This window comes from Leptodactylus fuscus, chromosome 4 (assembly GCF_031893055.1).
Source record: "Leptodactylus fuscus isolate aLepFus1 chromosome 4, aLepFus1.hap2, whole genome shotgun sequence".
Taxonomy (NCBI): Eukaryota; Metazoa; Chordata; class Amphibia; order Anura; family Leptodactylidae; genus Leptodactylus; species Leptodactylus fuscus.
This window is the reverse complement of record NC_134268.1, coordinates 22756-49223: the sequence shown is the minus strand read 5'-3', so window position 1 is coordinate 49223 and position 26468 is coordinate 22756. Positions and strand designations below refer to the sequence as shown.

Sequence of the window (26468 nt, the reverse complement as noted above, 5' to 3'; positions counted from 1 at the left end):
TTCCCGCTCCTTCCCTCCTTTGCAGCCTCTCTTCCTTCTGATTTCCCGCTCCTTCCCTCCTCTGCAGCCTCTCTTCCTTCTGATTTCCCGCTCCTTCCCTCCTCTGCAGCCTCTCTTCCTTCTGATTTCCTGCTCCTTCCCTTCTCTGCAGCCTCTCCTTCTGATTTCCTGCTCCTCCCTTTCTCTGCAGCCTCTCTTCCTTCTGATTTCCCGCTCCTTCCCTTCTCTGCAGCCTCTCCTTCTGATTTCCCGCTCCTTCCCTTCTCTGCAGCCTCTCCTCCTTCTGATTTCCTTCTCCTTCCCTTCTCTGCAGCCTCTCCTCCTTCTGATTTCCCGCTCCTTCCCTCCTCTGCAGCGCTTCTTCCTTCTGATTTCCCGCTCCTTCCCTCCTCTGCAGCCTCTCTTTCTTCTGATTTCCCGCTCCTTCCCTTCTCTGCAGCCTCTCTTCCTTCTGATTTCCCACTCCTTCCCTCCTCTGCAGCCTTTCCTCCTTCTGATTTCCCGCTCCTTCCCTCCTCTGCAGCGCCTCTTCCTTCTGATTTCCCGCTCCTTCCCTTCTCTGCAGCCTCTTCCTTCTGATTTCCCGCTCCTTCCCTTCTCTGCAGCCTCTCCTCCTTCTGATTTCCCGCTCCTTCCCTTCTCTGCAGCCTCTTCCTTCTGATTTCCCGCTCCTTCCCTCCTCTGCAGCGCCTCTTCCTTCTGATTTCCTGCTCCTTCCCTTCTCTGCAGCCTCTTCCTTCTGATTTCCCGCTCTTTCCCTCCTCTGCAGCCTCTCTTTCTTCTGATTTCCCGCTCCTCCCTTTCTCTGCAGCCTCTCTTCCTTCTGATTTCCTGCTCCTTCCCTTCTCTGCAGCCTCTTCCTTCTGATTTCCCACTCCTACCCTTCTCTGCAGCCTCTCTTTCTTCTGATTTCCCGCTCCTTCCCTTCTCTGCAGCCTCTCTTCTTTCTGATTTCCCGCTCCTCCCTTTCTCTGCAGCCTCTCTTCCTTCTGATTTCCCGCTCCTTCCCATCTCTGCAGCCTCTCCTCCTTCTGATTTCCCGCTCCTTCCCTTCTCTGCAGCCTTTCTTCCTTCTGATTTCCCGCTCCTTCCCATCTCTGCAGCCTCTCCTCCTTCTGATTTCCCGCTCCTTCCCTTCTCTGCAGCCTTTCTTCCTTCTGATTTCCCGCTCCTTCCCTTCTCTGCAGCGCCTCTTCCTTCTGATTTCCCGCTCCTTCCCTCCTCTGCAGCGCCTCTTCCTTCTGATTTCCCGCTCCTTCCCTTCTCTGCAGCCTCTTCCTTCTGATTTCCCGCTCCTTCCCTTCTCTGCAGCCTCTTCCTTCTGATTTCCCACTCCTTCCCTCCTCTGCAGCCTCTCTTCCTTCTGATTTCCCGCTCCTTCCCTCCTCTGCAGCCTCTTCCTTCTGATTTCCCGCTCCTTCCCTTCTCTGCAGCCTCTCTTCCTTCTGATTTCCTGCTCCTTCCCTTCTCTGCAGCCTCTTCCTTCTGATTTCCTGCTCCTTCCCTTCTCTGCAGCCTCTCTTCCTTCTGATTTCCCGCTCCTTCCCTCCTCTGCAGCCTCTCTTCCTTCTGATTTCCCACTCCTTCCCTCCTCTGCAGCTTTTCCTCCTTCTGATTTCCCGCTCCTTCCCTCCTCTGCAGCGCCTCTTCCTTCTGATTTCCCGCTCCTTCCCTTCTCTGCAGCCTCTTCCTTCTGATTTCCCGCTCCTTCCCTTCTCTGCAGCCTCTCCTTCTGATTTCCCGCTCCTTCCCTTCTCTGCAGCCTCTCCTCCTTCTGATTTCCCGCTCCTTCCCTTCTCTGCAGCCTCTCCTCCTTCTGATTTCCTGCTCCTTCCCTCCTCTGCAGCGCTTCTTCCTTCTGATTTCCCGCTCCTTCCCTTCTCTGCAGCCTCTTCCTTCTGATTTCCCGCTCCTTCCCTTCTCTGCAGCCTCTCCTTCTGATTTCCCGCTCCTTCCCTTCTCTGCAGCCTCTCCTCCTTCTGATTTCCCGCTCCTTCCCTTCTCTGCAGCCTCTCTTCCTTCTGATTTCCCGCTCCTTCCCTCCTCTGCAGCCTCTTCCTTCTGATTTCCCGCTCCTTCCCTTCTCTGCAGCCTCTCTTCCTTCTGATTTCCCGCTCCTTCCCTTCTCTGCAGCCTCTCTTCCTTCTGATTTCCCGCTCCTTCCCACCTCTGCAGCGTCTCTTCCTTCTGATTTCCCGCTCCTTACCTTCTCTGCAGCCTCTTCCTTCTGATTTCCCGCTCCTTCCCTTCTCTGCAGCCTCTCTTCCTTCTGATTTCCCGCTCCTTCCCACCTCTGCAGCGTCTCTTCCTTCTGATTTCCCGCTCCTTCCCTTCTCTGCAGCCTCTCCTTCTGATTTCCTGCTCCTCCCTTTCTCTGCAGCCTCTCTTCCTTCTGATTTCCCGCTCCTTCCCTTCTCTGCAGCCTCTCCTTCTGATTTCCCGCTCCTTCCCTTCTCTGCAGCCTCTCCTTCTGATTTCCCGCTCCTTCCCTTCTCTGCAGCCTCTCTTCCTTCTGATTTCCCGCTCCTTCCCTTCTCTGCAGCCTCTCCTTCTGATTTCCCGCTCCTTCCCTTCTCTGCAGCCTCTCTTCCTTCTGATTTCCCGCTCCTTCCCTCCTCTGCAGCCTCTCCTCCTTCTGATTTCCCGCTCCTTCCCTTCTCTGCAGCCTCTCCTCCTTCTGATTTCCCGCTCCTTCCCTCCTCTGCAGCGCTTCTTCCTTCTGATTTCCCGCTCCTTCCCTTCTCTGCAGCCTCTTCCTTCTGATTTCCCGCTCCTTCCCTTCTCTGCAGCCTCTCCTTCTGATTTCCCGCTCCTTCCCTTCTCTGCAGCCTCTCCTCCTTCTGATTTCCTGCTCCTTCCCTTCTCTGCAGCCTCTTCCTTCTGATTTCCCGCTCCTTCCCTCCTCTGCAGCCTCTCTTCCTTCTGATTTCCCGCTCCTTCCCTTCTCTGCAGCCTCTCTTCCTTCTGATTTCCCGCTCCTTCCCTTCTCTGCAGCCTCTCCTTCTGATTTCCTGCTCCTCCCTTTCTCTGCAGCCTCTCTTCCTTCTGATTTCCCGCTCCTTCCCTTCTCTGCAGCCTCTCCTTCTGATTTCCCGCTCCTTCCCTTCTCTGCAGCCTCTCCTCCTTCTGATTTCCTGCTCCTTCCCTTCTCTGCAGCCTCTCCTCCTTCTGATTTCCCGCTCCTTCCCTCCTCTGCAGCGCTTCTTCCTTCTGATTTCCCGCTCCTTCCCTCCTCTGCAGCCTCTCTTTCTTCTGATTTCCCGCTCCTTCCCTTCTCTGCAGCCTCTCTTCCTTCTGATTTCCCGCTCCTTCCCTTCTCTGCAGCCTCTCCTCCTTCTGATTTCCTGCTCCTTCCCTTCTCTGCAGCCTCTTCCTTCTGATTTCCCGCTCCTTCCCTCCTCTGCAGCCTCTCTTCCTTCTGATTTCCCGCTCCTTCCCTCCTCTGCAGCTTCTCTTCCTATTGATTTCCCGCTCCTTCCCTCCTCTGCAGCGTCTTTTCCTATTGATTTCCCGCTCCTTCCCTCCTTTGCAGCCTCTCTTCCTTCTGATTTCCCGCTCCTTCCCTCCTCTGCAGCCTCTCTTCCTTCTGATTTCCCGCTCCTTCCCTCCTCTGCAGCCTCTCTTCCTTCTGATTTCCTGCTCCTTCCCTTCTCTGCAGCCTCTCCTTCTGATTTCCTGCTCCTCCCTTTCTCTGCAGCCTCTCTTCCTTCTGATTTCCCGCTCCTTCCCTTCTCTGCAGCCTCTCCTTCTGATTTCCCGCTCCTTCCCTTCTCTGCAGCCTCTCCTCCTTCTGATTTCCTTCTCCTTCCCTTCTCTGCAGCCTCTCCTCCTTCTGATTTCCCGCTCCTTCCCTCCTCTGCAGCGCTTCTTCCTTCTGATTTCCCGCTCCTTCCCTCCTCTGCAGCCTCTCTTTCTTCTGATTTCCCGCTCCTTCCCTTCTCTGCAGCCTCTCTTCCTTCTGATTTCCCACTCCTTCCCTCCTCTGCAGCCTTTCCTCCTTCTGATTTCCCGCTCCTTCCCTCCTCTGCAGCGCCTCTTCCTTCTGATTTCCCGCTCCTTCCCTTCTCTGCAGCCTCTTCCTTCTGATTTCCCGCTCCTTCCCTTCTCTGCAGCCTCTCCTCCTTCTGATTTCCCGCTCCTTCCCTTCTCTGCAGCCTCTTCCTTCTGATTTCCCGCTCCTTCCCTCCTCTGCAGCGCCTCTTCCTTCTGATTTCCTGCTCCTTCCCTTCTCTGCAGCCTCTTCCTTCTGATTTCCCGCTCTTTCCCTCCTCTGCAGCCTCTCTTTCTTCTGATTTCCCGCTCCTCCCTTTCTCTGCAGCCTCTCTTCCTTCTGATTTCCTGCTCCTTCCCTTCTCTGCAGCCTCTTCCTTCTGATTTCCCACTCCTACCCTTCTCTGCAGCCTCTCTTTCTTCTGATTTCCCGCTCCTTCCCTTCTCTGCAGCCTCTCTTCTTTCTGATTTCCCGCTCCTCCCTTTCTCTGCAGCCTCTCTTCCTTCTGATTTCCCGCTCCTTCCCATCTCTGCAGCCTCTCCTCCTTCTGATTTCCCGCTCCTTCCCTTCTCTGCAGCCTTTCTTCCTTCTGATTTCCCGCTCCTTCCCATCTCTGCAGCCTCTCCTCCTTCTGATTTCCCGCTCCTTCCCTTCTCTGCAGCCTTTCTTCCTTCTGATTTCCCGCTCCTTCCCTTCTCTGCAGCGCCTCTTCCTTCTGATTTCCCGCTCCTTCCCTCCTCTGCAGCGCCTCTTCCTTCTGATTTCCCGCTCCTTCCCTTCTCTGCAGCCTCTTCCTTCTGATTTCCCGCTCCTTCCCTTCTCTGCAGCCTCTTCCTTCTGATTTCCCACTCCTTCCCTCCTCTGCAGCCTCTCTTCCTTCTGATTTCCCGCTCCTTCCCTCCTCTGCAGCCTCTTCCTTCTGATTTCCCGCTCCTTCCCTTCTCTGCAGCCTCTCTTCCTTCTGATTTCCTGCTCCTTCCCTTCTCTGCAGCCTCTTCCTTCTGATTTCCTGCTCCTTCCCTTCTCTGCAGCCTCTTCCTTCTGATTTCCCGCTCCTTCCCTTCTCTGCAGCCTCTCTTCCTTCTGATTTCCCGCTCCTTCTCTGCAGCCTCTCTTCCTTCTGATTTCCCGCTCCTTCCCTCCTCTGCAGCCTCTCTTCCTTCTGATTTCCCGCTCCTTCCCTCCTCTGCAGCGTCTCTTCCTTCTCCTCTTCTGCAGCGTCTCTCTCCCCCACCCCTCCTCTTCTGCAGCGTCTCTCCTTGCGGTAAAGTCTGTCCCTTTCATTTCTCAGCAGATAGTGTTGTATTTTTCTTCCATGTATTATTATTATTTATTTATATAGCACCATTAATTCCATGGTGCTCTGTACATTATTATATTAATCCCATGGTGCTCTGTACATTATTATATTAATCCCATGGTGCTGTACATTATTATATTAATCCCATGGTGCTCTGTACATTATTATATTAATCCCATGGCGCTCTGTACATTATTATATTAATCCCATGGTGCTCTGTACATTATTATATTAATCCCATGGTGCTCTGTACATTATTATATTAATCCCATGGTGCTGTACATTATTATATTAATCCCATGGTGCTCTGTACATTATTATATTAATCCCATGGCGCTCTGTACATTATTATATTAATCCCATGGTGCTGTACATTATTATATTAATCCCATGGTGCTGTACATTATTATATTAATCCCATGGTGCTGTACATTTGGGGGTTACATACAATACACAGAATATACAGGTAGATATAATACTAGCAATGACTGACTGGCACAGTGGGGTAGAGGGCCCTGCCCGCGAGGGCTTATAATCTATGGGGCAGAGACAGAAGGAGAGGGGGAGACTGTACAGATGGGGGTGCGGTGATAGTGTTATTGGGGGGTGTAGGCCTTCCTGAATAGGGGAGTCTTCAGGGGCTTCTTGTGATTGTGGGGATCAGTCTTATGTGTCTTGGTAAGGAGTTCCAGAGTATGGGGGATGCACGGGAGAAATCTTGGAGAAGGTTGTGTGAGGAGCGGATGAGGGCAGAGCGGAGTAGGAGGTCGTTGGAGGATCTGAGGTTACGTGTGGGCAGGTAGAGGGAGATGAGGTCAGAGATATATGGAGGGGACAGGTGAGGTCAGAGATATATGGAGGGGACAGGTTGTGGATGAGGTCAGAGATATATGGAGGGGACAGGTGAGGTCAGAGATATATGGAGGGGACAGGTGAGGATGAGGTCAGAGATATATGGAGGGGACAGGTGAGGATGAGGTCAGAGATATATGGAGGGGACAGGTGAGGATGAGGTCAGAGATATATGGAGGGGACAGGTGAGGATGAGGTCAGAGATATATGGAGGGGACAGGTGTGGTCAGAGATATATGGAGGGGACAGGTGAGGATGAGGTCAGAGATATATGGAGGGGACAAGTGAGGTCAGAGATATATGGAGAGGACAGGTGAGAAGGAGGTCATAGATATATGGAGGGGACAGGTGAGGATGAGGTCAGAGATATATGGAGGGGACAGGTGTGGATGAGGTCAGAGATATATGGAGGGGACAGGTGAGGATTAGGTCAGAGATACATGGAGGGGACAGGTGAGGATGAGGTCAGAGATATATGGAGGAGACAGGTGAGGATGAGGTCATAGATATATGGAGGGGACCGGTGAGGATGAGGTCAGAGATATATGGAGGGGACAGGTGAGGATGAGGTCAGAGATATATGGAGGGGACAGGTGAGGTCAGAGATATATGGAGGGGACAGGTGAGGATGAGGTCATAGATATATGGAGGGGACAGGTGAGGATGAGGTCATAGATATATGGAGGGGACAGGTGAGGTCAGAGATATATGGAGGGGACAGGTGAGGATGAGGTCAGAGATATATGGAGGGGACAGGTGAGGTCAGAGATATATGGAGGGTACAGGTGTGGATGAGGTCAGAGATATATGGAGGGGACAGGTGAGGATGAGGTCAGAGATATATGGAGGGGACAGGTGAGAAGGAGGTCATAGATATATGGAGGGGACAGGTGAGGTCAGAGATATATGGAGGGGACAGGTGAGAAGGAGGTCATAGATATATGGAGAGGACAGGTGAGGTCAGAGATATATGGAGGGGACAGGTTGTGGATGAGGTTAGAGATATATGGAGAGGACAGGTGAGGATGAGGTCAGAGATATATGGAGGGGACAGGTGAGGATGAGGTCAGAGATATATGGAGGGGACAGGTGAGGATGAGGTCAGAGATATATGGAGGGGACAGGTGAGGATGAGGTCAGAGATATATGGAGGAGACAGGTGAGGATGAGGTCATAGATATATGGAGGGGACCGGTGAGGATGAGGTCAGAGATATATGGAGGGGACAGGTAAGGATGAGGTCAGAGATATATGGAGGGGACAGGTGAGGTCAGAGATATATGGAGGGGACAGGTGAGGATGAGGTCATAGATATATGGAGGGGACAGGTGAGGATGAGGTCATAGATATATGGAGGGGACAGGTGAGGTCAGAGATATATGGAGGGGACAGGTGAGGATGAGGTCAGAGATATATGGAGGGGACAGGTGAGGTCAGAGATATATGGAGGGTACAGGTGTGGATGAGGTCAGAGATATATGGAGAGGACAGGTGAGGATGAGGTCAGAGATATATGGAGGGGACAGGTGAGAAGGAGGTCAGAGATATATGGAGGGGACAGGTGAGGTCAGAGATATATGGAGGGGACAGGTGAGAAGGAGGTCATAGATATATGGAGGGGACAGGTGAGGTCAGAGATATATGGAGGGGACAGGTTGTGGATGAGGTCAGAGATATATGGAGAGGACAGGTGAGGATGAGGTCAGAGATATATGGAGGGGACAGGTTGTGGATGAGGTCAGAGATATATGGAGAGGACAGGTGAGGATGAGGTCAGAGATATATGGAGGGGACAGGTGAGGATGAGGTCAGAGATATATGGAGGGGACAGGTGAGGATGAGGTCAGAGATATATGGAGGGGACAGGTGAGGGTGAGGTCAGAGATATATGGAGGGGACAGGTGAGGGTGAGGTCAGAGATATATGGAGGGGACAGGTGTGGATGAGGTCAGAGATATATGGAGGGGACAGGTGAGGTCAGAGATATATGGAGGGGACAGGTTGTGGATGAGGTCAGAGATATATGGAGAGGACAGGTGTGGATGAGGTCAGAGATATATGGAGGGGACAGGTGAGGATGAGGTCAGAGATATATGGAGGGGACAGGTGAGGATGAGGTCAGAGATATATGGAGGGGACAGGTGAGGATGAGGTCAGAGATATATGGAGGGGACAGGTGAGGATGAGGTCAGAGATATATGGAGGGGACAGGTGAGGATGAGGTCAGAGATATATGGAGGGGACAGGTGTGGATGAGGTCAGAGATATATGGAGGGGACAGGTGAGGATGAGGTCAGAGATATATGGAGAGGACAGGTGTGGATGGCTTTGTGTGTTAGCGTTAGTAGCTTGACCTCTATTCGCTGGGCTATAGGTAACCAGTGGAGGGACTGGCAGAGGGGAGCAGCCGATGAAGATCAGGGGGTGAGGTTGATTAAGCGAGCAGCGCAGTTTAGGGTGGACTGGAGGGGGGCGAGGGTGTTTGCTGGGAGTCCATGGAGAAGGGTGTTGCAGTAGTCTAGGCGGGAGATTATAAGGGCCTGGACGAGCATCTTAGTAGTTTCCTGGGTGAGGAAGGAGCGGATTCGGTGGATGTTCTTGAGCTGGAGGCGGCAGGAGGTGTTGAGGGTTTGAATATGTGGCTTGAAGGATAGTTCAGAGTCCAGGGTTACCCCAAGGCATCGGGCCTGTGGGACAGGGGTAATTGTGGGTCCATTAACTTTGATAGATGGGTTGGGTGGAGGGGCCATACAGGATGGGCTGAAGATGATAAACTCTGTTTTCTCCATGTTGAGTTTGAGAAAGCGGGAGGAGAGGAAGGAGGCTACAATCTGGAACTCTGGCCAGCAGGGAGGTCATGTCTGGTCCAGAGATATATATTTGGGTGTCATCGGCATAACATTGGTACTGAAAGCCATGAGATTCTATGAGTTGGCCCAGGCCAAGGGTGTAGATGGAGAACAGGAAGGGTCCTAGGACAGAGCCCTGGGGGACACCTACAGAGAGAGGGCGAGGTGAGGAGGTGGTGTGCGAGTGGGAGACGCTGAATGTGTGGTCGGTGAGGTATGAGGAGATCCAGGAATGGGCCAGGTCTGAGATACCAAGGGATGAGAGAATTTCTGACAAGAGGGAGTGGTCAACTGTGTCAAAGGCAGAGGAGAGGTCGAGGAGGAGGAGGACAGAGGAGAGGACAAGGAGGAGGAGGACAAGGAGGAGGAGGACAGAGGAGAGGAGGAGGAGGAGGACAGAGGAGAGGTCAAGGAGGAGGAGGACAGAGGAGAGGACAAGGAGGAGGAGGACAGAGGAGAGGAGGAGGACAGAGGAGAGGACAAGGAGGAGGATAGAGGAGAGGAGGAGGAGGAGGAGGACAGAGGAGGAGGAGGACAGAGGAGAGGACAAGGAGGAGGAGGACAGAGGAGAGGAGGAGGATAGAGGAGAGGAGGAGGACAGAGGAGAGGTCAAGGAGGAGGAGGACAGAGGAGGAGGAGGAGGAGGAAAGAGGAGAGGTCAAGGAGGAGGACAGAGGAGAGGACAAGGAGGAGGATAGAGGAGAGGAGGAGGACAGAGGAGAGGACAAGGAGGAGGATAGAGGAGAGGAGGAGGACAGAGGAGAGGAGGAGGAGGACAGAGGAGAGGACAAGGAGGAGGAGGACAGAGGACAATAGGAGGATAGAGGAGAGGAGGACAGAGGAGAGGTCAAGGAGGAGGAGGACAGAGGAGAGGACAAGGAGGAGGAGGACAGAGGAGAGGAGGAGGAGGAGGACAGAGGAGAGGTCAAGGAGGAGGAGGACAGAGGAGGAGGAGGAGGACAGAGGAGAGGTCAAGGAGGAGGAGGACAGAGGAGAGGAGGAGGAGGACAGAGGAGAGGACAAGGAGGAGGAGGACAGAGGAGAGGAGGAGGACAGAGGAGAGGTCAAGGAGGAGGAGGACAGAGGAGAGGACGAGGAGGAGGATAGAGGAGGAGGAGGACAGAGGAGAGGAGGAGGATAGAGGAGAGGAGGAGGAGGAGGACAGAGGAGAGGTCAAGGAGGAGGAGGACAGAGGAGGAGGAGGACAGAGGAGAGGACAAGGAGGAGGAGGACAGAGGAGGAGGAGGAGGACAGAGGAGAGGTCAAGGAGGAGGATAGAGGAGAGGAGGAGGACAGAGGAGAGGACAAGGAGGAGGAGGACAGAGGAGAGGAGGAGGACAGAGGAGAGGTCAAGGAGGAGGAGGACAGAGGAGAGGACAAGGAGGAGGACAGAGGAGAGGAGAGGACAAGGAGGAGGACAGAGGAGAGGACAAGGATAATAATAATACATTTTATTTATATAGCGCCAACATATTCCGCAGCGCTGTACAATTTATAGGGTTCAGATACAGACATACATAACAAAGAACGTCATTTCACACAATGGGACTGAGGGCCCTGCTCACAAGAGCTTACAATCTATGAGGTAGAGGGGGTGACACAAGAGGTAGCAGGGGTGGCATTGCTTATACAGTGTTCAGACAATTTTGTGCATTAGGAATTGTGATAGGCTTGTCTGAAAAGATGCGTCTTTAATTTGCGTTTGAAACTGTAGAAGTTGGGAGTTAATCTTATTGTCCGGGGTAGAGCATTCCAGAGAAGTGGTGCAGCTCGGGAGAAGTCTTGTATACGAGCGTGGGAGGTTCTGATAATAGAGGATGTAAGTGTTAGATCATTGAGTGAGCGGAGAACACGGGTTGGGCGGTAGACAGAGATGAGGGAAGAAATGTAGGGAGGTGCGGCATTATGGAGAGCCTTGTGGATGAGAGTAATAACTTTATATTTTATTCTATAATGAATAGGCAGCCAGTGTAGTGACTGGCACAGACCGGAGGCCTCGCTGTAGTGACCGGCACAGACCGGAGGCCTCGCTGTAGTGACCGGCACAGATCGGAGGCCTCACTGTAGCGTCTAGCCTGATAGATGAGCCTGGCCGCTGCATTCAGAATAGATTGTAGAGGGGAGAGTTTAGTGAGGGGAAGACCGATTTGTAAGGAATTACAGTAGTCAAGGCGAGAATGAATCAGAGAGACAATAAGTGTCTTTAGTGTATCTCTGGTAAGGAAAGGGTGTATTCTGGAGATATTTTTGAGGTGGAGGTGACATGAACGTGCGAGTGATTCAATATAAGGGGTGAAGGAAAGGTCTGCGTCAAATATGACCCCGAGGCAGCGGGCCTACTGCCTAGGAGTTATAGTAAGGCCTGAGACTGCAATGGATATATCAGGGACAGATCTGTTAGATGGTGGAAACAGTAGTAGTTCAGTCTTAGAGAGATTTAGTTTCAGATAGAGCGAGGACATGATATTAGAGACAGCAGAGAGACAGTCACTGGTGTTCTGTATGAGTGCAGGGGTGATGTCACAGGAAGATGTGTATAATTGGGTGTCATCAGCATAAAGATGGTACCTGAAGCCAAATCTGGCGATGGTTTGTCCAATGGGGGCTGTGTAGAGAGAAAAGAGCAGGGGGCCGAGGACCGAGCCCTGAGGAACCCCAACAGCAAGGGAAAGAGGGGAGGAAACAGAGCCCGCAAATGATACACTGAAAGTGCGGTCTGAGAGATAAGAGGAGAACCAGGAGAGCGCAGTGTCATTGAGGCCGACTGAGCGGAGCAGAGTGAGGAGAAGTTGATGGTCAACAGTGTCAAAAGCTGCCGAGAGGTCCAGAAGAATAAGAAGAGAGAAGTCACCATTGGATTTAGCCTTTAGTAGATCATTAGAGACTTTTGTGAGAGCTGTTTCAGTAGAGTGCAGAGCGCGGAAACCAGATTGTAAGGGGTCAAGCAGAGAGTTAGCAGAGAGATAACGGATTAACCGAGAATAAACCAGGCGTTCCAAAAGTTTAGAGATGAAGGGGAGGTTAGAGACGGGTCGATAATTAGCAGCACAGGATGGGTCTAGGGAGGGTTTTTTCAGTAGCGGGGTTATAACAGCATGCTTGAAGGAGGATGGGAAGATTCCAGAAGAGAGAGAAAGGTTAAATATTTTAGTAAGGTAAGTAGTGACAGCAGGGGACAGAGGTTGGAGAAGGTGTGAGGGGAAGGGGTCACTACTGCAGGTTGTGGGGCGAGATGAAGAAAGTAGCTGGGAGACTTCCTCTTCTGTGACAGGTTCAAAAGATGAGAATGGACAGTCTAAAGTGCGGCTGGTGAGGGGATCAGTACTATCGTAGGTGTGGGAGTCAATGCCACCTGGGGCTTGGGCAGTAATTTCCTGACGGATCTTATCAATTTTATCATGGAAATACATGGCCAGGTCATCAGCACTAAGGTCTGTGAATGGCGTCTGCACCTTGGGTGTGAGTAAGGAGTAAAAGGTTTCAAAAAGCCTTTTAGGGTTGCTGGAGAGAGAAGAGATGAGGGCGGTGAAATAGTCTTGTTTGGCGAGGTGAAGGGCAGAGCTATATGTTTTAAGCATAAACTTGAAGTGGAGGAAATCTGCAGGTGAGCGTGATTTTCTCCATAGACGTTCGGCACACCTAGAGCAGCGCTGAAGAAATCGTGTCTGTGGCGTGTGCCAGGGCTGCTGCCTCCTACGTGGGACTTTACGAGTGGAGGGGGGAGCCACCTCATCCAATGCATTTTTGAGGGTTTCATTATAGTGACTGGTGGCCAGATTGGGACAGGAGATTGAGGAGATGGGGGACAGGGAGGACTGTAGAGTATCTGAGAGGTGCTGGGTGTCAATAGCACGCAGGTTCCTATATGTGTGATGGATAGGGGCGTCATGTGAAGGGGAGAGAGCACTGATGGTGAGAGATAGAAGATTGTGGTCAGAGAGCGGCAGAGAAGAGTTAGAAAATTTAGAGACTGTGAGGAGTCGATGGAAGACTAGATCAATCGTGTTACCGTCTATATGTGTGGCGGAAGAAGAACATTGTGAGAGACCAAGAGAAGTGGTTAATGAGAGAAACTGTAAGGCAGCCGAGGAGTGAGGGGGGGCAATAGGGATGTTACAGTCACCCATGATGAGGGTAGGAATGTCACTGGATAAAAAGTGGGGAAGCCAAGAAGCAAAGTGGTCCAAAAATTGGTAGGGTGAGCCAGGTGGGCGGTAGATCACAGCTACACGTAAGGAGAGTGGCCGGAAAAGTCTGATAGCATGGACTTCAAATGAGGAGAATGTGAGTGAGGGGACCGGGGGAATGGACTGAAAAATGCACTGTGGTGACAGAAGTAATCCTACCCCACCACCCTGCCTATTATCAGGCCTAGAGGTGTGTGCGAATTGTAGGCCACCATGACACAGAGCAGCAGGGGAGGCCGTGTCTGCCTGCTGGACAAGGAGGAGGACAGAGGAGTGGTCGAGGAGCAGGAGGACAGAGGAGTGGTCGAGGAGCAGGAGGACAGAGGAGAGGTCGAGGAGGAGGAGGACAGAGGAGAGATCGAGGAGGAGGAGGAGGACAGAGTAATGGCGCTTGGCTTTGGCGGTTAGCAGGTCATTAGTGACTTTTGTTAGGGCAGTTTCAGTGGAGTGCCGGGGTCTGAAGCCTGACTGGAGTCTGTCACAGAGCAGGTTGGACGAGAGCTAGGAGGAGAGTTCAGAGTGGACATGCTGCTCAAGCAGTTTTGAGGCGTACGGGAGCAGTGAGTTTGGAGGATAGTTGGCAGGAGAGGAGGGGCAAGGGACGGTTTCTTAAGTATAGGGGTGACAGTGGCATGTTTGAAGGCTGAGGGGAAGGATCCATTGGTTAGGGATAGATTGAAGAGATGGGTTAGGGCTGGAGTAATGACTTCAGCGAGTTTGGGGATGAGATGTGACTGAATCGGGTCGAGCGCGCAGGAGGTGAGGTGGGATTTGGAGATTAGGGAGGAGAGTTTTTCATCAGTGATGGTGGAGAAGCAGGTCAGGGATGGGGAACAGTAAGTAGTTGGGTAGAGGGGTTGTCGGGGAAGTAGGGTGAGACTGTCTCTGATGGTGTCAATTTTAGTTTTAAAGTAAGAGGCAAAGTCGTCAGCTGAGATAAGTGATGTTGGAGGGGGGGTGGGAGGACGGAGGAGGGAGATGAAGGTGGAGAATAGCTGTTTGGGGTTGCGAGAGAGTGCGGATATGTGTGTGGTGAAGTAGACCTGCTTTGCAGAGGTGAGTGCGTTCTTAAATGAGAGAGCTGCTTCTTTGTACCTGAGGAAGTCCTCCTGGGAGTGGCTTTTCTTCCAGAGGCGTTCTGCAACCCGCGAGGCACGTCTCAGTTTTTTAGTCAGGTCAGTGTGCCAGGGTTGTCTATTGATCGGTCGGGCTCTGGTGTATGTGTAGGGAGCCACAGAGTCCAGGGCTGAGGTAATGGTGGTATTATAGAAGGCAGCAGCGGCATCTGTGTCCTGGAGTGAGGCTATATCAGCGAGTGGTAGGAGAGAGTCTGAGAGGGTGCAGGTGTCAAGGCAGTAGAGGTTCCTGCGGGGGCGTGTTGGTTTAGAGGTGGGGTGTCTATTGGAGAGGAGAGGGCAGAGAATGTCAGCAGGTTGTGGTCAGAGAGCGTGGATGGAGAGTTAGAGAGGTTGCATATGGAGCAGAGGCGGGTGAATATTAGGTCTAGTGTGCCCCTTTATGTGGGTGGCAGAGGAGGACCATTGGGAGAGACCAAAGGAGGTGGTGAGGGACAGGAGACTGGAGGCGGAGGGGTGGTCTGTGTAATGGGGATGTTGAAGTCACCCATGATGGTGGTGGGGGTGTCTGTGGATAGGAAGTGTGTGAGCCAGGTGGTGAAGTGGTCGATAAAGGCAGCGGTAGGTCCTGGCGGTCGATATATGACGGCCAGTTGGAGGTTGGAGGGTGAGTAGATACGGACAGAGTGCACTTCAAAGGAGGGGGGGGGTGAAGACAGGTAGCGCCTGGATAGGGGCAAATGAGCACTTGTCTGACAGGAGGCTGCCTACACCTCCACCAGGTTTGTTGTTGGGGCGGGGGGTATGTGAGAAGTGCAGACCTCCATAGGAGAGGGCGGCGGGGGAGGCGGTGTCTGAGGGTGTCAGCCATGTTTCTGCGAGACAGAGAAATGTAAGTTTATTAAGAATAAAAAGGTCGTGGATGTAGGCAAGTTTATTACATATGGAGCGGGCATTCCACAGTGCACCGGGGAGGGCAGGGGTAGGGGTGAGTGAGATTGGTTGGAGATTTCGGAGGTTCCGTGTGCTAGCGCCAGGTGTGGGGATTCGCTGGGGAGGTCCAGGATTAGGAGATATGTCACCAGAAGTAAGGAGGAGCAGGGAGAGGGACAGCAGGTGTAGGTAGGAGAGGCTGCGGGGGGGTTGTGTGTGTCTGGGGCGGAAAGCCTGCAGGTGTGTGAGGAGCAGAGAAAGTGATATGGTGGGGTAGGAGAGAGGGAGAGATGAGGAGGTAGTTACTGACCAGGCTGGTTTGGGGTGGAAAAGTGGTTTTTACAAGGAGTGGGAGAACAACAGGGATTAAGGTGAGAAGCATTTCTGTTAGAGCAGGTTACAGCAGTTGGATTGTGTTCCCTTCTGGTATAATTCTGAAGACTACACTTAGGGCAGGTCATCTATTACATTTATACAAGCCAGAGTTTGTGAGATCTCTATCAGGTGTGAATAGGGTAAATGTCATTTATCTTCTGATTCTTTACATTGAAGCGATGTCATCAGATGGGCCCGGCAGTCTGGAGACGTCTTCCCTCCTCTCATTAGTGTACGCTGCCACCACCTCCCAGGTTACACTTATACAACACATTATGTAATGTAGCTTTCCTGTAGCGCCACCTGGAGGAGCCAACCCTGTAGTGCAATGTCTGAGCAGCTAACACACAAAAGCCAAACCAGAAACCCGTCGTCAGTGCAGGACAGGACAGGGGTGGAGGACCTATGCTAATTTAGGGACCTCCACCAGGATTAACAGTATCCGAGCCCTCTATGGTCATTGCACCCTCACTGTCGGCCTCTATAACAGACCACTAGAGGGAGCCTCTTGTATACTCTGTATATTACCCTCATGTGTCAGTTCTACTACCAGTAGCTATCACTCATTGCCGACCGGGGGGGGAGATTTATCAAACCATGAGCACAAAATCCTGACATTGTACGTTTTTGGAAAGTAGAATAAGAGGCCGAGAACCCCCCCCCCCCCAGGTCTGCCTCCTTCAATAGCCTCGCCCCCCCCCCCTATAGTAAGTGCAGTTAGTTTTGGTACCCTATATGTTATTTCAGCTCCCAGTGTCAGGTAGAAGCAGGCAAAAGTGGTGGAATTCAGGTCTGACACCGCCCACTTGTCATAATGAAGTTTAGTTCATATAACAGACACCAAAACTACCAGCACTGATCGCTCAGGAAGGGTGGGGGAAGAGATAAAGAGAATACTAACTGTGCCAAAGTCAGTGAAGGGAGGGGGAGGGGGCAGTAAATGCGCATCTCAGCGCCCTCCACAGTTGTAAGGGCAAGTCAGAATTTCAGCCAATGATCTGCCCTTAAAGGGGAGAGTCTGTTTTCTAGATGGGCCATCAATCTTAGATCTACGAGGGTCCGACACCCGAGACCCTCTACACCACGAGCCATACAAACAGTAGTGGTGAGTGTAGGGCCTGCAGATTTCAATGGGACATCACTGTAGTATCCACATATAAACAATACCGCGAACCGCGCTGGCTCAGTACTGGCGAACTGCGGGGGTCCTGGGTGTAGGACCCCGTAAATCTAATACTGATGGGTATTGTAAGCAATGGCCATCTATGTTAGAAGTCGGATAACCTCCTTGAATCCACTCGCTGAATCAGGACGGTTTTACGTTCCTGCTCATGTGTAGACCTGGAGGTAACGGCTCACAGGGGGCGGGGCCAGATACCCGCAGCCCACCGTCGTGGCCAGATACCCGCGGCCCACCGTCGTGGCCAGATACCCGCGGCCCACCGTCGTGGCCAGATACCCGCGGCCCACCGTCGTGGCCAGATACCCGCGTCCAGGGTATCGCCCTCTTACGCCAACACATCATGTGACCAGCAGAATGGGGTGGTTCTTCCTAAACCCCTCCCCCGCCCCTTTTGGGCCCCCTCAGAAATGACCAGTCACCCTCCATTGGTTTTAAAAGAGTTGTAGTTTTTTTTATTTAATTTATGGCCCCCCCCAGGTAGAGCCAGTGGTGGCGTGGCGTGCGCCGATTCTGCCGCCGTCCCTTCTCCTGTCCGCTGGACGATTCTGATCAGCAAGCAAAGAACAAAAATAGGAAGGAACAAATCCCAAAATAATATTACACTGGAGTTTCTGTCCAAGAGCAGCGGCCGCAGTGGTCAGGGGGCAGGAGAGGGACCGATACCGTGATGTGGAGGTCACCGCCGAGGCCGCCATGAGGATGAGGAGGGTCCGACGCCGATACAATCATCCCGTTACTTTGGAGGCTTGTAGACCATCTTCCTGGACTTCAGCACCGACCACCGATGTCTCTTCATGTAGTAGAGGACGCTGAAGATGATGGACGACATCAAGACGATCTGCGGGCGCAAAGGAGAGCGTGAGGGAGGAACATGGAGGGTTAATGGGGCCGGGAGGAAGAATCCTGATCTCACAGCTGGGGGGTTGTTACAGTGTACAAACAGAAACCACTCTGTATATAGAGGACTACACAGTCATGTCACTCAGAGAATCTAACAAGACCCCAGGACCACCCCCCCCCCCTAACCCCAATTTAACATCCCCCCCACACACAGACCCCTAACCCCAATCTAATACCCCAGGACATCCCCCCCCCCACACACACACACAGACACTCACTTTAAGGCCCATGCGCTTGCGGTCATCGTGTTCAGGCTCAGAGGCCCAGCGCAGAAACGTGCAGACATCTTTAGCCACCTGTGACATTGTGGCCGGAGTACCTGGAGAGAAATCACCACAGGTCAATACAGCAGAATAGTGAGCGCAGCTCTGGAGTATAATACAGGATGTACTGTATTTTTCAGACTATAAGATGCACTTTTTTTCCCCCCAAATTTGGGGGAAAAGAAGGGTGCGTCTTATAGTCCGAATGTGGCCGCCCGGCATCCGCTGTAATAGAAAGGCAGATGCCGGTACAGGTTCCAGGGCATGCGACATCGCTATGCTCCTGCCCTGCAAGAAGCCAGCAGCGGGAGGAGTGATGCTTCCATTCCGCTCCTCTGTCTCCCCCCCCACTGGCCCCGTACCTGTGAAGTTGCAGGCCGGCTCCTGTGCGGCGATATCGCAGGAGCCGACCTGTTCGGGTGAGAGCCGGGAGCCTAATGAGGGGTCCCAGGCCTGTCACTGCTGTATTAGTAATGCGGCTGGGTCTATGAGCAGCCATCATACTAATACACAGAATGTCCCATAGACGGCAATACAGGCTTGATTACAACTCAATGTGGACTTGCAATCAAGCAGGTTCAAGCCGCCCCCTCCCCCCCCCCCTTTTTCAATAAAAGGTGAGCTAAGCAATAGATATTCCCCAAAATGGTAGAACTAAAAAGTACATCTGGCCCCGCAAAAAAACGCCCTATACATCCCCGTACAGCTGCAGGGTCACCGGTCAACGCAAAACTACAACTCCCATATATTAAGGACCAGGCCATTTTTTGGTTTCGCATTTTCGTTTTTCCCTCCTCACATTTCAAGAGCCATAACTTTTTCATTTTTCAGTTCACAGAGTCACATGATGGCTTATTGTTTGCGGGACAAATTGTACTTTGTAATGTCATCATTCAATATGCTGTGCAATGTACTGGGAAGCTGGAAAAAAATTCAGAATGAGGTGCAATTGGAGAAAAAATGCATTTGCGCCATTTTCTTATGGGTTTAATTTTTACAGCGTTCACTGTTTGGTACAAATGACATGTTACCTGTGTTCTACGTGTCAGTACGAACGCGGTGATACCAAATTTATATAGTATTTGAAATTTTTTGATACTTTTAAAAAAATGATAAATTTTGCAAAATAGAAAAAAGAATTTGTGTCATCATGTTCTAACACCTGTAACTTTTTCATATTTCCATGTATGGAGCTGGTTGTGGTGTCTTTTTATGCGGGACAAGATGACGTTTCTATTGATACCATTTGGGGAAAGATCTGATGGTTTGATCACTTTTTATTCAATTTTTTATAGGAGGCAAAGTGTTGAAAAAAACGCTTTTTTGAAAAAAACGCTTTTTGGCGGTTTTTATTTTTTTTGCCGCTATGCCGTTCGCAGTACGGGATAAATGTTTTAATATTCTAATAGTTCGGGCATTTTGGAGCGCGGGGATACCTAATATGTTTATGTTTAATGTTCTTTAATTACTTTTATAGCTAATCTAGGGAAAGGGGGGTGATTTGAACTTTTATATTTTTTTATTTTAATACTTTTAAAAACTTTTTTTTTTCTTCTGTTACATTTATGATCAGACCCCTTAGGTACCTTGAAACCTAGGGAGTCTGATCGCCCATACTATTCACTGCAATACTACAGTACTGCAGTGAATAGCAGAATCGCAGCACTTGTATTAGAGGCTGCCTCTGGCATCGTGTAATAGATCTCGTGCAGAGACAAGCCTGGAAGCCTTCAATAGTCACAGGCTGTCAGAGCAACCGATCACCGCCCTCATGTGACGTTCAGGAGGGCGGCGATCGGTGAAACATGGCGGCGCCCATGCCGCCGGCGCCGTTTACACACTGCGGTCACGTTTGACCGCAGTGTGTAAAGGGTTAACAGCAGCGATCGGCTCGGGCACCGACCGCTGCTGTTATTGGCAGGTCCTGGCTGTATGATACAGCCGGCATCTGCCGTGTATGGAGCGAGCTCAGCGTGTGAGCTCGCTCCATACATCCCCATGCGACCCATAACGTACAGTTACGTCAAGGGTCGCTAAGGGGTTAAATATTTTATCATTTTTTGCTTCAAAATTTTTTCCCCCCTATTTTCCTCCTCTAAAACCTTGGTGTGTCCTACAGTCCGCAGCGTCTCACAGTCCGCTGCCTACGGTAACTATTTCTGGTGATTATTACATTTTGGCTCCTTTCTGTGATCTTTTGCCTCGCTCTCGATTCTTTGCTCCTCTCTGAGACGTCTTCCGGTTTCTCACTGTTCGGACACGACAGTCGCCTGTATGTCAGGCATTATAAAGCTTATATTGGCGCCATATGAGCGTTCCTCTTCTGTATTATACTTATTAGGATTAGGATATTTCCGCCATTTATACCCCACCCAGCGATATCTCAGGAGATCGGACAGAAGGACTTCAGCACATCCTTAGTGTCATGTGTAAGACAAGGAGAAGAGTAAGAGGCCGGATCCACAAAGAGGAGCCACAATGTATCAATGACAAGTAAAACCAGAAGTTTACAGTTCCGCTTCACGTCTTGGCGCTTACCATCGTCATACTCCAGAACCTCGTCGTAGATAGGAGGCGCCATAGCAATGGCCTGGCCCAGGAAGTATGGGTTGAAGTAGAGCCCCTCCCTCAGGGTGACTCCGGCTGGAGGGTCACAGTATCCAGTGAGCAGAGAGAAGATATAATCCTCCCCGCCGTGCCTGAGAAACAGGAGAATAGACAGAAGATCAGGAAACACCGCACACAGGGAGTCACAGCCTGCACTGTACACCGGGCTCATCAATGGAGGACGGACTACTACCCCATCACCTGCTGCTCAGGGGGATGGAGGACGGACTACAGTCATGGCCAAAAGTTTTGAGAATGCTACAAATAGTAATTGTTACAAAGTCTACGGCTTCAGTTTTCCTAATGACAATTTGCATATACTCCAGAATGTTATACAGAGTGATCAGCTTAACAGCAATTACTTGTAAAGTCAATATTTGCCTAGAAAATGAACTTTATCCCCCAAAACACATTTCAACATCATTGCAGCCCTGCCTTAAAAGGACCAGCTAACAGCGTTTCAGTGATTGCTCCAGTAACACAGGTGTGGGTGTTGATGAGGACAGGGCTGGAGATCAATCTGTCATGATTAAGTAAGACTGACACCACTGGACCCTGTAAAAGGAGGCTGGTGCTTGGCATCATTGTTTCTCTTCTGTTACCCATGGTTATCTCTAAAGAAACACGTGCAGTCATCATTGCACTGCACAAAAATGGCCTAACAGGGAAGAGTATCGCAGCTAGAAAGATTGCACCTCAGTCACCAATCTATCGCATCATCAAGAACTTCAAGGAGAGAGGATCCATTGTTGGCAAAAAGGCTCCAGGGCGCCCAAGAAAGACCAGCAAGCGCCAGGACTGTCTCTTAAAAGTGTATCAGCTGCGGGATCGGGCTACCAGCAGTGCAGAGCTTGCTCAGGAATGGCAGCAGGCAGGTGTGAGTGCATCTGCACGCACTGTGAGACTGCGGAGACTCTTGGAGCAAGGCCTGGTCTCAAGGAGGGCAGCAAAGAAGCCACTTCTCTCCAGAAAAAACATCAGGGACAGACTGATATTCTGCAGAAGGTCCAGGGAGTGACGGCTGAGGACTGGGGGAAAGCCATTTTCTCTGATGAATCCCCTTTTCGATTGTTTGGGACATCTGGAGAACAGCTTATTGGGAGAAGAGGAGGTGAGCGCTACCACCAGTCTTGTCTCATGCCAACTGTAAAGCATCCTGAAACCATTCATGTGTGGGGTGGCTTCTCCGCCAAGGGAATCGGCTCTCTCACAGTCTGACCTAAAAATACAGCCATGAATACAGAATGGGACCAGAATGTCCTCCAAGATCAACTTCTCCCAACCGGCCAAGAGCAGTTTGGCCATCAGCAATGCCTTCTCCAGCATGATGGAGCACCTTGCCATAAAGCAAAGGGGAGAACTAAATGGCTCAGGGAACAAAACACAGATTTTGGGTCCATGGCCTGGAAACTCCCCAGATCTTAATCCCATTGAGAACTTGTGGTCAATCATCAAGAGACGGGTGGACAAACAAAAACCTACAAATTCTGACAAAATGCAAGCATTGATTGTGCAAGAATGGACGGCTATCAGTCAGGATTTGGTCCAGAAGGTGATTGAGAGCTGCCAGGGAGAATTGCAGAGTCCTGAAGAAGAAGAAGGGGCAACACTGCAAATATTACACCGCTGCACTAACTCCTTCTAACTGTCACTATAAGCTTTTATTACTCAGAATATGATTGCAATTCTATCTCTGTATGTGATAAAAACATCTGACAAACACACAGAGACCAGAGGGAGCAGATCATGTGACAAGAGGAGATTTGTAGCAGTCTCAGAACTTTTGGCCATGACTGTATACCCCATCGGCTGCTGGTCCGGGGGATGGGCTCTATGCTCTGCAGTTCTGTACCTGGCATTGGCGATGTAGCTGAGATCGGGGGGCAGCGCTCCGTTATTGGCTGCTCTCGCGGCTTCAGGGTTGGGGTACGGCTTTGGGAAGCGATCGGACAGTTTACCGGGACGGGTGAACATCTCGCCGTTCTCATCGGGTCCATCCAGGATCTCAAACTACAAGTCAAAGGAACAACTTCTGTCAGTCCAGGGAATACGGCCCATATACCAGAGCCCCCTGCCCCCCCCCATCCGCACTCACCTCCTCTGCGATGGCTTTGGCCTCCGCCTCTGTGTGAGACACGCCGACCAGGTTCCTGAAGGCGATGTAGTCCATACTGTGACAGGCGGCGCACACCTGCTTATACACCTGGTAGCCGCGGCGGACGCTGCAGGGAACACGACAACAAGCATGTACGGTATAGTAAGAGATGGGCGAGGCCGCAGGGCATGCTGGGGGTTGTGATACTACACAGTAAGGGGATCACAAGCTTAAAGGGGTTGTCCAGGAATTGAACAAAGTATGGAGTCCTGCAGTCCGACCGCTCACCACAAGCCCGCACACCATACACTGAAACCAGAGCCAGGGGACAAAGGTACAACCAGACGGACTGCGGCGGACAGGTAAGTACGTGTTATGTTACACCTGCCCGGGCTCCTCCATGGTCTGTCCAATTCCTAGACAACACCTTTAAGGTGTGATTGCTGTGGCCTCCATGACGAACCCTCCAGCGCCCGTACACGTCCCAGCATGCACTGCAGGGGTCCTGTCCGGTGACTGCTGACTGGGAACATCCCTTTAATTATTTTACTATTTGGTTTTATGGGTGCAAGAAGGTCATGTGACACAGAGCGCAGCAGTGCCATAAAGCACAGCCACGGAGAAGCCTCAGGGCATTACCTGGCGTGATCCAGGGAGGAGAGGAACCCGCCGTGACTCCAGGGGTAGCTCGGAGCGTGAAGTTCGAGGTCGGTGGCTTTAACGGAATTGTGAAGAGCGAAGACTAATCCGGCGCCTCCAGCGGCGAGGACCCCGATAGTGGACAGCGCCAATCTCCGGCCGCGGGACAGAGACGAGAACGACATGTTAGCCTGAAAGGAGAGAAGGGGTTAATAAATGATGGCGGATCCTAAAGTCTCCCCCGGGCAGAGACCAGCAGGGGGCGACACTACATGTATATATATATATATATACACACACACACACACACGTGACCACACCGCGGCCTCCCTGTATACAGAGCTGTGCTATATACAGTGTACAGAGCTATACCGGGTACAGAGCTATACCGGGTACAGAGCTATACCGGGTACAGAGCTATACCGGGTACAGAGCTATACCGGGTACAGAGCTATACCGGGTACAGAGCTATACAGTGTACAGAGATATAGTGCGCCCCCTCCAGGACACATACACACGCCGCCATACTCTCCTTACACCTCACCGGCCTCCCTGTATACAGGGCTGTGCTATATACAGTGTACAGAGCTATACAGTGTACAGAGCTATACAGTGTACAGAGCTATACAGTGTACAGAGCTATACAGTGTACAGAGCTATACAGTGTACAGAGCTATACAGTGTACAGAGCTATACAGTGTACAGAGCTATACAGTGTACAGAGCTATACAGTGTACAGAGCTATACAGTGTACAGAGCTATACAGTGTACAGAGCTATACAGTGTACAGAGCTATACAGTGTACAGAGCTATACAGTGTACAGAGCTATACAGTGTACAGAGCTATACAGTGTACAGAGCTATACAGTGTACAGAGCTATACAGTGTACAGAGCTATACAGTGTACAGAGCTATACAGTGTACAGAGCTATACAGTGTACAGAGCTATACCGGGTACAGAGCTATACCGGGTACAGAGCTATACCGGGTACAGAGCTATACCGGGTACAGAGCTATACCGGGTACAGAGCTATACCGGGTACAGAGCTATACCGGGTACAGAGCTATACCGGGTACAGAGCTATACCGGGTACAGAGCTATACCGGGTACAGAGCTATACCGGGTACAGAGCTATACCGGGTACAGAGCTATACCGGGTACAGAGCTATACCGGGTACAGAGCTATACCGGGTACAGAGCTATACCGGGTACAGAGATATACCGGGTACAGAGATATACCGGGTACAGAGATATACCGGGTACAGAGATATACCGGGTACAGAGATATACCGGGTACAGAGATATACCGGGTACAGAGATATACCGGGTACAGAGATATACCGGGTACAGAGATATACCGGGTACAGAGATATACCGGGTACAGAGATATACCGGGTACAGAGATATACCGGGTACAGAGATATACAGGGTACAGAGATATACAGGGTACAGAGATATACAGGGTACAGAGATATACCGGGTACAGAGCTATACCGGGTACAGAGCTATACCGGGTACAGAGCTATACCGGGTACAGAGCTATACCGGGTACAGAGATATACAGGGTACAGAGATATACCGGGTACAGAGATATACCGGGTACAGAGCTATACCGGGTACAGAGCTATACCGGGTACAGAGCTATACCGGGTACAGAGCTATACCGGGTACAGAGCTATACCGGGTACAGAGCTATACCGGGTACAGAGCTATACCGGGTACAGAGCTATACCGGGTACAGAGCTATACCGGGTACAGAGCTATACCGGGTACAGAGCTATACCGGGTACAGAGCTATACCGGGTACAGAGCTATACCGGGTACAGAGCTATACCGGGTACAGAGCTATACCGGGTACAGAGATATACCGGGTACAGAGATATACCGGGTACAGAGATATACCGGGTACAGAGATATACCGGGTACAGAGCTATACAGTGTACAGAGCTATACAGTGTACAGAGATATACCGGGTACAGAGATATACCGGGTACAGAGATATACCGGGTACAGAGATATAGTGCGCCCCCTCCAGGACACATACACACGCCGCCATACTCTCCTTACACCTCACCGGCCTCCCTGTATACAGGGCTGTGCTATATACAGTGTACAGAGATATACCGGGTACAGAAATATACCGGGTACAGAGATATACCGGGTACAGAGATATACCGGGTACAGAGATATACCGGGTACAGAGCTATAGTGTATCACCCCCAGGTCCTGTACATTATCCCCCCTCCAGGACACATACACACGCCGCCACACTCTCCTTACACCTCACCGGCCTCCCTGTATACAGGGCTGTGCTATATACAGTGTACAGAGCTATACAGTGTACAGAGATATACCGGGTACAGAGATATAGTGCGCCCCCTCCAGGACACATACACACGCCGCCACACTCCCCTTACACCTCACCGGTCTCCCCCCGTCAGGCTCCGGGCCAGGGCTCCATCTCTCTCCCGGTGACCTTCATTCACCCGGTCACCGGCTCTCCGCCCCGCCCTCCATCCCGTCACACCCCGGGCTCCCGCCATCGTCCTCCCCGCTCAGCATCTCACCTGAGGAGCCACAGGCCAGGCCGTCCGTCCCCCGAGCAGCTGTCCCGCCCGCAGCGACCTCCGTACTACCAGACACGCCGCCGCCATCTTTCCCGGCTAGAAGGGAAGTGTCAGCTATAGGGCCCGCCCATACTGACAGCTCTGACGTCACTTCCCTCGCTGCCATCTTACAGCTCCCTGTCACTGGAAGGACACCTAGCGCTCGGGGGAGGTTGGGTGTAGCAAAATGGCCGAAACGACCTTGTGTGTGTGCGCAGGCGCGGGGCGTACTGAGGGCAGATGGAGGTGACCTGTGTGCGCGGCAGCTGCTCACGTGACTCTGCTCGTCTGGAAACACGGCCATATATGGCATCCCCTTAACCTGTGACGCGACTATCTAGCTCCGCCCACTTTTATGTTGACTCCGCCCATTCTCATTCATTTTTCATGTCCCCCCACACACATAGTAGAATCCTCCTACAGTCACCCGTACATTATATGTCCCCCCACACACACATAGTATAATCCTCCTACAGTCACCCGTACATTATATGTCCCCCCACACACACAGTATAATCCTCCTACAGTCACCCGTACATTATATGTCCCCCCACACACACATAGTATAATCCTCCTACAGTCACCCGTACATTATATGTCCCCCCACACAC

The 26468-nt window shown here is 51.5% G+C and overlaps 1 protein-coding gene across 1 annotated transcript; it reads right to left on the bottom strand.

The window, feature by feature from the left end:
* Nucleotides 1-17171: 17171 nt before the first annotated feature.
* CYC1 (cytochrome c1) lies at nucleotides 17172-25942 on the bottom strand. Its single transcript, XM_075269929.1, has 7 exons — nucleotides 25819-25942; nucleotides 23251-23441; nucleotides 22612-22738; nucleotides 22369-22526; nucleotides 20448-20608; nucleotides 17865-17965; nucleotides 17172-17584 (listed from the first exon to the last, which is right to left on the bottom strand). The coding sequence occupies exons 1-7, from the start codon at nucleotides 25903-25905 to the stop codon at nucleotides 17480-17482; spliced, it is 930 nt and encodes a 309-aa protein (XP_075126030.1). The 5' UTR covers nucleotides 25906-25942; the 3' UTR covers nucleotides 17172-17479.
* Nucleotides 25943-26468: the final 526 nt, after the last annotated feature.